The following is a 14,894-nucleotide window of genomic DNA, read 5'->3' as shown; positions in this document are numbered from 1 at the left end:
AGGGAAGGAGAGAGCCTTCCGTCTTATGGAGAGTGCTATGATCACGAACAAAGTGAGTGGATATTGTGCGTGCAAGTGAATGAGACTCAGAGAAGGAGAGAGAAGAGATACGACACCCGAGAGGTTGTAAAACCCTCCTCCGAAGGCCCCACTCTTGTCGGCGAGAGTGATCTACTTTGATTGCACAAAGGTGTACAATGCGTATGCAATGGACTGATGCAACTTGGACTATGCCGATGACAACGACGGTGATGATGACGACGACTTCATGGCTGAAATCTGTGGTCTTCTATTTGCTGAATTTCGGCGCTGTTTTGGTGGCTGAAAATGACTTTTGGCTGCGTTTTTCGAGGCTAAAATTGGGGGAACTTCTACAACCAATCTGGGATGTATCTGCTACCTTGCTAAAGGCTAAAACTTGTGTTTTTAACTGCTGAATTCCTGCGTTTTGCTACTGCTGAAGTTGCATTTTTATATGGCTGAAAAACGCTGGTTGATGATGCTGGAAATCGCTGATCTGCAGCAGGTGCCTAGCGTTAGTAAAAACGTTGAATGGGGCAGGTGGTTGGCGAGCAAAAACGCCAAGGATGGGGCTGCCTGTAGGGGGAACAAACGCCAGGAAAGGGAAGCTTTGATGGCAATGTGCTGATGCTTGAGAAACGCCAAGGGAGGGTCGGAGATGGCGATCAAAAAGTGCTAGGGTGCTGAGGGGGTACTACTGAGAAGTTGCCTGTTGAGCGGGAAGCTCCTGTTGCCTCTTCTGCCAGAAAGTGCTAACTTGGGTTTGCTTATATATTAACTTAGCAAAATTGCCCTACCTACTTTTGTTGGAAAGTCACTTAAAAATAATAAGTGAAAATAACCAAAAATAGGGAAAATAGGCTAAATGCACTGGAGAATTCCCCTAACTGAATCTGTTGAATTCTGAAGGGAATACTGATGATCATGCTGTGTGCAACCAGAGGATATGCATCCATGCTAAGTGACTGGGCATGCACGGTCTACGAATAGGCTCATAAAAGTGCCAGATCACTGCTAATCTAGACTTGACTGAACTGACTGAACCCTACTGTGGTGTAGCTTGTCCACGAACACATAAGGTTGGGATGTGTCACATGACATCCCCTCCTTTTCAAAGTGAGGTACTGGTACCGAACTGTATGGCGCCGAGGGAGATCGCCAACAGCATCCGGAATCCTAGAAGGGACTCTTCGCCGGCCCACTCTGATGTGTGGGTCGTGCAGTACTTGAACTTCATAAAGGTCTGCAACGCTTGCTTCTTTGGGCCGCGCGGAAAGCGACACAAAGTCTTCTGTGGCTCCTTCGATGCTTCAACTTCGTATAGAATCCTGCTTCTTTCGTCTTCAAGAATCTCCATGGCTGAAAATTCCTAAAACCATCTCCAACACAAAACCATGAACATACCTATTCCATGTAAAGTGAAGGAAAAACATCTTGTCTTCCTCAAAGACTGTGCATGCAATGTAGATGAACCAATAGACGGAATGCCAAACCGTTCACCACATACACGCAAACAATAAGATCGAATCTTTCTCTTTTGATCTAGAGCAATCAATTGTGGCAATTGTCACCAGCATGTGACTACTATCTATCCTTTTTGTTGATTTCTTTCTTATTATTTATTTACTTTCACTTTTTGGAAACACCCCTCGGGAAATCTAACTGCCCTGCATTGCATAGCTAGTGTGGAACTGTCCAGAGGGAGTCCAGGCCTGAGGGCAAGAGAGCACTAAGGTTGGACAAAGACTATGGTTAGCCAAAGTGGGGTCATTGACTAGCCAAAGTGGAATCCTTTGCTACAGAGGCTACATTTCAGTTCTGGGTGTGGCTGCAGTGTACAAAGGGGGTCAGATGACCTAGAAAGATACAATGGCAGCATCTCCTAAAATTTAGGGAACTGCTATTTTGGGACCTGAAAATGTGTTTGCGTCATTACCTCCGGAATGACAAGGAGAATATTTTCTTACTCTACCGTGAAGTCAACTGGGCAACCGGTTGGGAGATTTTTAGGCGGCAACCCCGAAACGGGAAAATGCTTGTAAATACGCCAAGTGGCACATTCTGGTGCACTTTCCTCATGCAAGAGAAGGCGGCGCTGAATTTGAAGGGAGAAGAGCCTCATTTGCTGATTTTGTCACAGGTTAAGAGCTATGCAGTGCTTCCTTTCCCTCCTATGTACAGTGCAGTGCCAGGAGTGATGCCCTGCACGCTACGCACTGCCCTCTCTCTCCCCTATGGCAGTATGTTATGCCCCTCTAGTGGGCTTTTCATGCGCGATTGCCGAGGCAAGAGCCTCTTGCACAGGTCCTGGAATAGCTAGCGGCTAATCCCCCGCAAGTACAGGTGATTCGGAGAGGTTTCACGCCCGAAATCTCGTCCGATTCAAAGGGCAAGTAGCCCTACAGGTGCGGGAGCTCGAGGACTTGCTACGGATGCGACCGGCACGCGAAACAAAGCCCGAAACAGTAAATTACAGCCTGCTGTGTATTTTTGCAAGTTTAGGGTTTTGGCCCTAAACGGTCCCTAATACCCCCAGGAGGGTCGGAGACGCGAGGGGACTGCTGTACAGCTGATCTGGCGCATTTTCGGGGCTGAAAACAGAGAATTCAGCGTGCTGCAGATTCTCACCAGGTTTTGCAAAGTGCCCGTATGCGTCGGGAAAGTCAGTCAATGCGTGGGAATACTGACTGTGAAGTGTCCTAGTACAGTTATGCTGCCGAAATCGGGCCGGAACAATTGAAATTCAGCCGAGTTTGTGCGGGGCAGCTTGTAGGGAACCACAGCGTTTATTCCCTCTTTTGAACAATAAAAAAAAACCGAAAGGGGCGCCTAAGTTAGGGGCCAATCTGGTGTCGGTCTACTTATACACGTGCAATCTAGCAGCCTATATCCCTCTCCCCTTTGTTCTGTCTTGAAAGTACAGATAAAGTGGGCGACAAATTAATTGGGTGAAAGCAAATAAGGTTAAAGTCTAAAGTCTACCTACCGCCCTTCTTGAAAGTACGGGCCGGTTTCAGCAATTCACAATGGAAATGCCGACGCTTGGTGTTCATACTTTCATGTGTTCTTTCTACCACTGTGTCGTGCCAAGGAAGAGACATGGGATGTGACTTCCTTACATACATATCTTTCAGCTTTTCATGAACAATCCGCATACATTCGTGCTCATCCATGAGAGAAACGTGCTCAACATACAATATGTCATGCCTAGGAAAAGGGATCACATAACGATACTGACTAAAATATAGGAAACAATCACGAATGAAACATTCAAACAATGCGTGCGTATCAATCATGCGAACACATAATACTTCCTGTGCGGGTTCTTTGGACCAAGGCTCGATAGCCGAGATCGATTCTTCCTGAATGATCGAATCGTCCTGTGGGGGTTCTTTGGACCTCGACGCGAAAGCCAAGATCGGATCTTCGTGATTGATCGAATCTACAACGAGGTTAGCTTCGCTAGGAAAAGCATCCACTAACACATCATCCTGTGAACAATCACACCATCTTCATGCAATTCATCATGCTTGTCTTTATCATCCAAATCATCATGCTTCTCATAATCATGCAAATCCTGTGTGTCATGCTGTGGAGAAAAAGAGACTGAGAGAGTCTCCTTATCCTGAATCCTTTCAACCTTGTCCTGCATATTAGCAAGAGAGATGGAGAAGGAGCAATGTCCTCTCCATAAAAGACAGTAGGAGAATCACTTTTGGCATTGAGAGTTAAAGTGTTAGCCTCAAAATCAATGAGAGCGTTAGTCTCACAAAACCATCGAATGCCCAAAATCATATCACATCCTAAGAGAGGAGAAACAACAAATCTTCTAGGGAAGGCAGTCTGTTGAATTGCAAACAACACATCAAGGCACTCCTCCGTGATGAGAGCGCCCATACCAGGACGTAAGCCAGAGACCTCGATAGGAGATCTCGGACTAACTTCGAGGCGGGCTCTCTCAACAAGAGAGAAACTAATCACATCCTGCATACTAACCGGGTCAAACAATATGACAAAACGGTGCCTCGACATACGACCATAACATTTAATGAGAGATTCATCAATGGGAGGGTCCTGAGAAACTTAGGGCACACTCGTGTTATCATTCATTGCATTGACAGAGGAAGTGGGTGCTGTGGGTTCTTTAGATTCATTCGATTCAAACTTAGGACATGTTCTTTTTATGTGACCCTTAGTGTGACAATGAAAACAACGACCTTCCTTAGAATAAGTGCTTCGTTCTTCCGAAGTGATGTATCCTCCTACAATTCCTTGTGCTACCTTTTCATCTGGAGTAAGCTTAGGTTTAGCAATTGTGTTAGCCTTACCCTTAGATTCATTGGAAGAATTCTTTGTTGAGAGACTATTGGAAAATTGGTTAGACAAGTTATCATTCTTACCATTCTTACCGTTCTTACCGTTTTGAGGGTTCTGAGAAGTCTGCAAGGTACTTGTGGAAGTCTTGTCCTCCTTAGGCTTTCCCTTGTTGTGCTTCATCTCCTGCGCGAGAGCAATCGCTACCGCCTTGTTGAGATCGATTGGATCGAGTACCTCGACATCGTACTTGATATACTCGTCCAATCCAAAGAGAAAAGCCTCTTTTCGCTCATCATCCGATTTGCGTAACTGAGTACCTAGTTGCAAAACACGACTAGAAAAAGACATGACTGGCATACCATTTTGCTTTAGAGAGCGCCAATCGTTTTTCAATCGTGCGAGATACTAAGGTGGCATAAACCACGCCTTGAGCTTGTCTTAGAAATCAGCCCAATCGAAGGGAAGGGACGTGAATCCGTCGGCTGTCTCTAGGTGCGCGGCTAGCTGTGCCTCTTGCCATGCATTGTACCAATTGATGGCATCACCGGCAAGGTACATAGCTATCGTCAAAACTTTGCTATTTCCTGTCTTCTTAGTTGTCGCAAAATAAGCATTAAATTGATGCAACCAAGAATGAAAAACTGTAGCATCCATCTTACCGTCGTACTTACTGAAAGTCAACTTTTCGGTGACTGGATGGTTGGAATCCTCATCGTGGCTTGCGCCACTTGACGAACTCCCACGATCTTTGGGTGGTTCGGTCTTCGAGGCTAGCACGTGGAAAATAAATTCTTGAGTGCATAGCTCCCTTTGAGCTTCACGCTCGGCGTCCCTTTTTGCTTTTCGTTCATCACGCTCGCGTTCGAAAGCAAGGCGATTGGTTTCTTGTTGTGCCAATGCAACACAATTCGCTTCCAAAGTGACGCGAGTCGCTTCTTGTTGTGCCAACATCATGTCCATCATTGACTTGCCCATCATCTCCATAGGAGTTAAAACAACTCGTGGCGTAGATGGCGAAGGGGAGGGTTGAAAAAGTCTCCTGGTGGGGAAAAATCTTCGCCGCCTCTCTTATGCTCATCACAGATATGCAAAGTATCCATTCCGCTTCGGGTGACGACCATGCACTAGGATCTTTGGTTCTTAAGTTCATGAGGAACTTGGTTCTTGAGGGTCTTCGTTCTTGGGTTCTTGAGGATCTTGAGGTTCTTGAGGTGTGCGTTCGCTTGCAAATCGCGTTGGAGAAGGATCTTCTCTTCACCCGAGTTCTACTCCTTTCTGCGGGCGCACCCCTTGACGGCCTTGCGCTCACACCAAGGTTGCTTTTTCCCACCTCACGTCGATTGGCCGGCCGCTAAGTGCACGGTCCGCTCTCAATGAGTGAAAAGAGACACAAGGGGAGGCTGGACAAGCCCTTCTTTCTTGGGATTCCTATCACTCTTCAACAAAACACGATTAGGCATTGCCACGCCCAAGTAAACTTGGGTTCGTGCGACCGCAACAAGCAAAAAAAATGCTTGTGGTTCTTGTGGTTCTTCCCTTGAGTAATGCAGAACACTTCCAAACCTCTGATACCAATTTAGGTGCAGCGGAATGAATGTTGTATTTTCTCAAGATTAGTGATCTTTATTGCTCAAGGTTCCTTTTAGTTCTTAGGGAAGGAGAGAGCCTTCCGTCTTATGGAGAGTGCTATGATCACGAACAAAGTGAGTGGATATTGTGAGTGCAAGCGAATGAGACTGAGAGAAGGAGAGAGAAGAGATACGACACCCGAGAGGTTGTAAAACCCTCCTCTGAAGGCCCCACTCTCGTCGGCGAGAGTGATCTACTTTGATTGCACAAAGGTGTACAATGCGTATGCAATGGACTGATGCAACTTGGAATATGCCGATGACAACGACTTGATGGCTGAAATCTGTGATCTTCTATTTGTTGAATTTCGGGGCTGTTTTGGTGGCTGAAAATGACTGTTTTCGTTGCGTTTTTCGAGGCTAAAATTGGGGGAACTTCTGCAACCAATCTGGGATGTATCTGCTACCTTGCTAAAGGCTGAAACCTGCGTTTTTAACTGCTGAATTCCTGCGTTTTGCTACTGCTGAAGTTGCATTTTTATATGGCTGAAAAACGTTGGTTGATGATGCTGGAAATCGCTGATCTACAGCAGGTGCCTAGCGTTAGTAAAAACGTTGAATGGGGCAGGTGGTTGGCGAGCAAAAACGCCAAGGATGGGGCTGCCTGTAGGGGGAAAAAACGCCAGGAAAGGGAAGCTTTGATGGCGATGTGCTGATGCTTGAGAAACGCCAAGGGAGGGTGGGAGATGGCGATCAAAAAGTGCTAGGGTGTTGAGGGGGTACTGTTGAGAAGTTGCTTGTTGAGCGGGAAGCTCCTGATAGCAGCCTCTTCTGCCAGAAAGTGCTAACTTGGGTTTGCTTATATATTAACTTAGCAAAATTGCCCTACCTACTTTTGTTGGAAAGTCACTTAAAAATAATAAGTGAAAATAACCAAAAATAGGGAAAATAGGCTAAATACACTGGAAAATTTCCCTAACTGAACCTGTTGAATTCTGAAGGGAATACTGATGATCATGATGTGTGCAACCAGAGGATATGCATCTATGCTAAGTGACTGGGCATGCATGGTCTACGAATAGACTCACAAAAGTGCCAGATCACTGCTAATCTAGACTTGACTGAACTGACTGAACCCTGCTGTGGTGTAGCTTGTCCACGGACACATAGGGTTGGGATGTGTCACATGACACTTACATCACTAATTAGAAAGCTTAGTGGGAGAAGTTTTTGCCCTTGGTGGAGTTTGCCTACAACAACACAGTACATACGTCTACGGAGAAGGCATCATTTGAGATCATTGAGGGTGCTAAGAAGGTTCCACCTATTCTAAGCACCAAGGATAAGATTGAAAGCAGATCAATATGTTCAAGATCTGGAGACTGCTTTTGCAAAAGTGTGTGAGGCTCTTGAGAAGTCTCAAGCAAGGCATAAGAAGGCAGCAGACAAGCATCGACGTGACTTGCAGTTGAAGGAAGATGATTGGGTGCTTCTACTGTTTGAGAAGGCACGCCTACAGAAACAAAAGAGGAAGGAGCGACTTTTTCCAAAGTTGAGTATGAGATACTATGGCCCTTTCCATATTCACGAAAAGATAAATGATGTATCCTCAGACCGAAGTTACCATATACTTGGACGATTCACAATGCATTTCATGTGAGTGTTGAAACCTTTCAAAGGTGAGATGCTAGTGGACAGGGAGCCTGAAGTGGAAAAGACAGAGAAGCTTCTCGTTCTAGAACGTATACTGGCTCACAAGGAAAGGAAAGTGAAAGGTGAGCTGACGATGTAGGGCCTATAAATAAAGTGCCAGAGCCTCAATCTCAAGCAAACAAGCTGAGAGAGCATTGCTAAGACGAGGACCCTCCTTTGTGAAGCATTAATAATAAAGAAATACCGAAAGGGGCACCAATCTTTGGGACCAATCTATATGGCGCGGAACTTTGCCGTGCCGAGTGGTCTCTCTCTCGGTTTTGTTCAGTTCTTTCAATTTTCTCACGTGTTGTGGTAGATTCCCGACTTGGAGTGTCCAAGTCTGTTACAGGCGAAGCGACCCCCAACGATGATGTCAACAATGGAAGGCTGGAACGGGATCACTGGAGGTGACATTGCAGGGGTAAGGGCTGCACCGCAGTAAGGCTTCGCATAGCCGGCAGGCTGCCCTGCAGCAGCAGACAACGCAAGCCTATGCCCACATTATAGCAAATGATGCTCTCTCTCTCTCTCTCTCTCTCTCACACACACACACACACACACACACACACACAACATCATAGCATGTTAGAGATAGGATGGCTGAGTGCAGGGTTTTGATACTGTGCAATGGCACATGATTTTTCCACTTTTCGATTATCCATGAAACACAATTCTACATTGTCATGTCTAATAGGCCAATTTGGCCTTTTACAGACATGGACATAATAATTTCTGTGTCTTTCTACAGGAAGGAACATTAATTTAAGTCCTTGGTTTTGCTGCGTTCCTTAAATGATTATCCAGAGAAGTTTATCTGTATTTGCTAGCCCTTGTCAACCTACCAAGCTTGGCTGGAGCCAAAAGCACATTTCTATCCATTGACCACAAGTAGAAGTGCATAGAATGCACATGCACGTGCACATCTGGACTCTCAACAGATATATGATATAATGAATACAACCCGTCAATGGACCACCTTACGGGGACCTTAACAATCTCTCTCTCTCTCTCTCTCTCTCTCTCTCTCTCTCTCTCTCTCTCACACACACACCTTCCTCTTGAGATTGTACTGATGCCAGTCCGAGCGATAATGCGACTTCTGAGTTTTCTCATCGGAGAATTCAGTGTGGCAGGTGTTGCATACCAAGGTCGGCATAGCCGCGTTCTTCTTCTTCTTGCTTTCCCGCGTCGATTAAGTGAGCAACCGAAGGAGCTTGCAGTTTGTGTGACCGCTTCACGCTCAAGCTCAAGCTCTCTGGCTCTCTCTCTCTCTCTCTCTCTGTCTCGTTAAGGCAAAGTTGTTGGACGCGTTAAATTTGAAACCCCCCAATGTGTATTTTTTTTATAGACGGCTAAAATTGCCTTAAAAGTAAAATTTACTAGGACAGGCCTACCTTGGTTATGTGTTTCTTGAGTTTAGTTTTGAACGTTCTAGACCAAAGAGTCCACGTGCTTTTCCTCGAAAGGTAAGTCACTTAAGGCCTACCTTGAGTGTCCTCTCAACCTACCCAAGTAACCAAAGGTTGGTGTGAATTGTCATAGACAATGGTAAAAAAAACAGCGCTAAAAATGGCACAAGAGCACATGCACACGCCTATTTCGCACGGCACAATTGCCAAGGAACAGCAAAAACAAGATTTTGTTGTATGCAGGGCAACGCTATCCTGAAAACGGGCAGGGCAAATAAGATCTTCACTGGTTCGAACATATGCAAAGCATGTAGTTGCTCCATAGGTGATAGAGTTGTATAAGGCCAGCACGATGCAATCGGCTATTGTGGGTTGTTTGAGGTTAGTGGGGCAGCATGCAAGCAAGTTCAAGCAGCTACTCACAAGGGTGGATCACACTGATGCTCTGCAAATGTTAAGGCAGAGCGGCACGAAAGGGGCTCAACAAAGGTCATTAGTAGAGGACACATGTAGGAGATGGTGAGCAAAATGTTTGTTGAGAAGACAAAGGGTTTGATTGATTCACCCTTAATCAAGGTCTTCTCTTTGTATGCATCCTCAAAGCATGTGCTATGCTTGGAAGAAGGGAAAGAAAAATTTACAATGGGACTTAAACTTGAGGGTCTTTTGGAAGCGTGATGTGCTTTATAATGCTCTTTGCTTTGTTGTGTGCATCCTCAAAGCTTGTGTTATGATTGGAGCCATCAAAAATATTTGTAAAATACATGGCGAGATTTTGAGACAAGGGATGTTGAAGCATCATGTTGTGTTGGATGGTGCTCTCGTGGATATGTATGCCAATTGCATTGGGTAATGCCAAGTGTGGCCCCTTTGTTAGGCACAACATCCTAGAGAAAATTCCTTCTCTCAAATTGGTTCATGGAATGCTCAATATCTAGTTGCAAATGTCATGTGTATACATCCTCAAATCATGCTCTGCGATTTGGAAATATTGATAAAGGAAAGAAAATTCATCATGAGATCTTGAGACGGGGGACGTTCGAGCATCATGTTGTTTTAGTGGTCAAAATATTTGCAACAGCTGGCATGCTGGAGAGACCAATGGCATTAACGACAGGAGAATAAAGACCAAAGCATGAAAGTTGATTGGTCGAAGTTATTTTTAAATAGATCCTAGGAATAGAAAATGTGCACACGTCAAAAAAATTAATTTGAAGCTTAGGATGTCACTCTTAAAATGCTACCAAACGAGATGGAGTCGGGTGTAGGAGACATTCTAATGTTCAATTGCTTTTTCCATATATATTGACAAGCTAGCCCATTGATACACCTTTGAGGAGATGATTGCACACTTTAGCATTGATCTCATAAGTTCTCTTGCATTAGAAGACCTCTCTGCTATGGTCTTCATAACTTATTGTCTTGTGCTTCCTACCTTTGTGACAGCATTTGTCCCTGATGCAGATGGAATTCACTCAGGAAGACAACTTAAATGTGCCCATGGAAGAAAACTTAAAGGAAGACGTTCCATTTCACAAAGACACAGCTCCAAAGCATTAACTCTCAACATGCTCTATATGGATGCATGATCCTCCTCTTTAACCGAAATTTCTACCCTACAAAGGTGCTCCAAAGGTGAAGCATGTTCCATTCGTGTGTGCCAAGTTGATGAGTGTGGTTCACTAACCATGCAACATGAATATTGTGGTTGAAGCATTGTAGCCTTTCAAATTTAAGGACAACAACAACAACACAACTCCAAGAACAAAACAATCCTCAGGTAATGCTTTTTCTTTTCAACAATAAAAAATGCATTCTCAAAAAGAATATATTTATATCTATCATTCTAATCTTCTTCTACATAGAGGGCGGGATAGTTGTTGGCTTTTTGGAATATATGCTTGTTGGATTGCCCTAAATCTTCGCTTCAAAGAGAAATTTTTTCTCTATGCACCTTGAAATGAGGGTTGCGGCCATACCCTCAAACATTGGAGGAGAAGCATAAGCCCCCTTCCAACATGGGAGGGATAAAAGTGGTGGGGCAAGGCTACATTGTCATGCCACTTTGTGTGCATGAGATAAAACACAACATTTAAGTTCCATTTATGGGTTTTGGCCCCTTTTGGTACAAACTAGATTGATATCGGGAATCAAGATTGACAATGGTTTGCTAAAGTGTATGCCAAATCATGTGATTGGATGAAGTTTTGTCTAGATTTGCACTTAAAATGATATATTTCCTAGAGTGGATGTGGTGCAATGATTGATATGTATGTTGAATGCGGTTGAAAACGATGCATCAAAAGGAATTTATGATGAAAATGATGATGGTTGGGTAAAGTTGACTCTAAGGTCAAGCCATATGTTTTAGGCCTCCAATCAGTTTCAAACCGGCTTGGATACGGCCAAAACAGCTTTATTAATGAGTATTTTTGGGCTTTTGGGAGATCACAAGTGATTACTAGATTTGATGCTAACAACACAAAGATTGATGGTTGACGGCATGGAACTAGTGTTAGCATTGTGCGTAGTGAGTTCAAGAGTCGATCGAATGTTTTTGGAGCCCATTCGGATCCAACATGCCTTTGGCATTGTGGGTAAAGAGTTCAAGAATCAATTTTTTGGAGCCCATTCAGGTCCAAGAGGCCTTTAAATTCAATGGTTTTTTAAAACCCTATTTTTCCTTTATGATTGTATAGGTTTTTGGAGGTCAAGGGGGTTGGGGGGGGGGATTGTGGGGGTGCTACTGATGTGCCTATATGGTGAGTGCAAGAGAGGGAAGGAGAAGGGGAAAGGGGATGCAGGAACAAGTTTGGTGGAGCTTGAGAGAGAAAAATCTCTCTCCTCCTTATTTGCTATATGAACCAAAGAATAAGTGGGTGGCCGCCCGCCCGCCGGCCATAACTGGCCACCACAGGCCTGAAACCCAACAATCTCCCACTTGAAGGCCAACATGGCCCAAGTGGCTAAAGAATGTGGGGGCTATTATGTACAAATGTACAAAACCGTGAAGCATGACTTTAGCTTCACCCTACGCCCATCATCTCTATGCAATATGTTGAGGCTAGGCTCTTTGTTAGAGCATCCGTTGGGTTTTCATCCGTGTGAATTTTGACTAACTCAATGCGTTTGCTAGCTAAAATATCCCGTACCACATGATACTTGACATGTATGTGTTTTGACTTGGAGTGAAACACGGGGTTCTTTGCTAACGCAATCGCACTCTGACTATCACAGTCTGGTGTATACCACAATCTCCCACTAGATGAGATAACCACACAGCTTCCTTACTGGAACTAGAAACTGCAACATACTCTCCCTCATTGGTGGAAGACGAAGTGCAATTCTGGATACATGACCTCCAAGAAACTGCAACTTCAGCGAACAAGAAAACGTAGCCAAATGTGGATCGCCTAGTGTCCACACAACCCACATAATCCAAACCACTGTATCCAACTATGGATGCATCACTCTTCCCAAAGCGTAAGCACTTGCCAGCTGAGTCCTTGACATATCTCAAGATGTGCTTCACTGTTTCCCAATGGTTCCTGCCTAGATTTTCCATAAACTTGTTGAACACTCCCACTGCATATGCAATGTCCGGCCGTGTGCTAACCATGGCGAACATAAGATTGCCAACTACCGAAGAATATGGTACCTTTTCCATCTCTACCTTTTCAACATCTAATTTGGGACAATCATGCTTGCTAAGTTTTTCGTATGCAGACATAGGGGTACTCAATGCTTTCCCCCTTGCATATTAAAACGTTGCAATCCTTGTGAATATACTCTTCCTGCGAAAGTTCAACTATACCACATTTGCGATCTCTCTTAGTACGCATACCAAGAAAGTGATGTGCATCGCCCAAGTCTTTCATAGCAAACTGCTTGTTTAAGGCATCCTTGAGAAGTGCAATCTCATCTTTTGACTTCCCGACTATGAGCATATCATCCATGTACAAAATGAGAATGATGAGGGAACCATCATGCAACCTCTTTGTGTACAAGCAATGATCCTCTTGGCTCCGTATGTGACCGTGGGAGTGAATGTACTTATCAAACTTGATGTACCATTGCCTTGAGCCTTTGTTTAATCCATAGAAAGCTTTCTTGAGACTACACACCAGCTCAGCCCTTGTTGGCTTCTCAAGATTTATTGCAAAACCCTCTGGCTCTTTCATGTAAACATCTTCTTCAAGATCCCCATGAAGAAACATTGTCTTCATGTGGGACGCATGTCTAACCTCAATATCCTATCTTATTGCAGTATTAGCGAGAACCACGATTAAATTGTCAATCCGTGGGATGAAGCTGACTCGACTAGTGCATAAAGGCTACAAGAGGTTGTCAATCTCTTGAAAAACAACTAACAACTCGCATCTAACTCAAGCTACACTCAAGTGACTGAAATCACCAAAAGCCAATCGATCATCAGCAAACAAATCACATCCATTACAACATCAAATGAAATCCAAACGTAACGAAACTTCGAGGACATGTTTATACGACCTAAGCACACATGCTTATGGTCTCAAACCCCACTTTAGGTCAAGTGCCAAAATCGCGATTATTAACAGCAGTGGATTTTTGACCTAGTTGTTTTCGACCAAGAATGCATCTATATGCTTAGCAGTGATGCCCCAATACCCCGCCTATGCTTAGTTTTTTATTTGAAAGTGTAAATTCCTAGCTATGATGAAATTTGGCCGCGGGTCGGCGACGCCAAAAGCTACGAAATATCGTGATGTGTTTACGTCAATGCGTAGAGCTCTTACCTGTGGTTGCAATGCAACAAACACGACTGCAATGTGACAACCAGGGAGGGAGTAGGAAGCGCGAGAAGGAGAGGAGTGAGCGCCGTTAGCTCACACTGTGTATTTCATTATCCAAAAACTTAACAATAACTTACAAAAATTGGCTTTTATACCTTAGCCAAGGTTTTTGGTGGTCAATTACAGAGTTTATCCGAGAAAATAAGAGTTACAATATTCTCGGTTTATCAAAATAATAAGTGTTTTACAATGAGAACTCCGAAAAATGGTATCTGTGTTAGCTTGCTGCTAACATTCCCCCCCTCCTCGCCTGTGTCGTCCCTTGACACAGCTTTATGGGTTGAAGTAGTCTTCGGGCTGGCGACTGGCGAGGCGGTCTTTAAGAGCACTTAGTGCCTTTTGGTATCTGATCTTCCTTTCTTTATCTGGCACTTGCAAAAACTGCATAGTTACTCTGTTTCGGAGCTCCACCGCTGAGTAGCCTACAAACCTTGATGTGAGGTTGCTCATCACTGGTGCAAATATCTTCGTTCGCCAAGTGAAGAATCCCGTGTAGAATGCTTCCTCGAACGCCAGCATATTCTGTGAAGGTAGAAACATGCATCTGGCGTAGAAGCCATAGAGGACTTCTTCGGAAGGTTGGCCACTGAGATCATAGCACAACCTTTGTTACCCTCGAGGAATGACATCCAAGGGATGCCTTCTTGCTCTAGCTCATTGAACACTTCGATGCATGTGAGCAGCATTCGACAGATCTTATATAACATAGCACATGACAAATCTGGTAGACTTTTAAAGAATGACATGGTGCCCTTTAGGGTTTTCACCATGTATTCTTCAGTCGACTGGTCCCTTTTCTGGGTCTGGCAATCTAAGGTAGTTTAGCCAAGTTGGTCGCTTCTTGAGTAGTGCCTCATGTGCTATCCAGGTCCTTACTCTTGGTACAGAACAGAAAGTCGGATCTTTTTGCAAGGCCGCGGGTGCTCTCGTGAACAAAATCAAGTACCTTGGGTTCTTGTTCAACCAGCTCAACCTCCACTTCGGGTGGTCTTTATCTGCGCCCTTGACTTGCATGTCTGTGTAAAGTCTTTCTTTTACCTATAGTAACTCAA

General features: G+C 44.4%; 1 protein-coding gene across 1 annotated transcript in view; it reads right to left on the bottom strand.

Annotated features, from left to right (window-relative positions):
- Window positions 1-8,916, bottom strand: part of LOC147430621 (cytoplasmic 60S subunit biogenesis factor REI1 homolog 1-like) — a 60,050-nt gene extending 51,134 nt beyond the window's left edge. The window contains exon 1 of the mRNA XM_086493213.1: window positions 8,653-8,916. Coding sequence (XP_086349339.1) covers window positions 8,653-8,757 — 105 coding nt within the window. The 5' untranslated portion in view covers window positions 8,758-8,916. The remainder of the gene's footprint in view (window positions 1-8,652) is intronic.
- Window positions 8,917-14,894: the final 5,978 nt, after the last annotated feature.

The sequence above is a fragment of the Adiantum capillus-veneris genome, chromosome 21 (assembly GCF_014529385.1).
Source record: "Adiantum capillus-veneris isolate H3 chromosome 21, ASM1452938v2, whole genome shotgun sequence".
NCBI classification, from domain to species: domain Eukaryota; kingdom Viridiplantae; phylum Streptophyta; class Polypodiopsida; order Polypodiales; family Pteridaceae; genus Adiantum; species Adiantum capillus-veneris.
Note: the sequence above shows the minus strand (reverse complement) of the source record. Positions and strands in the feature narration are given on the sequence as shown.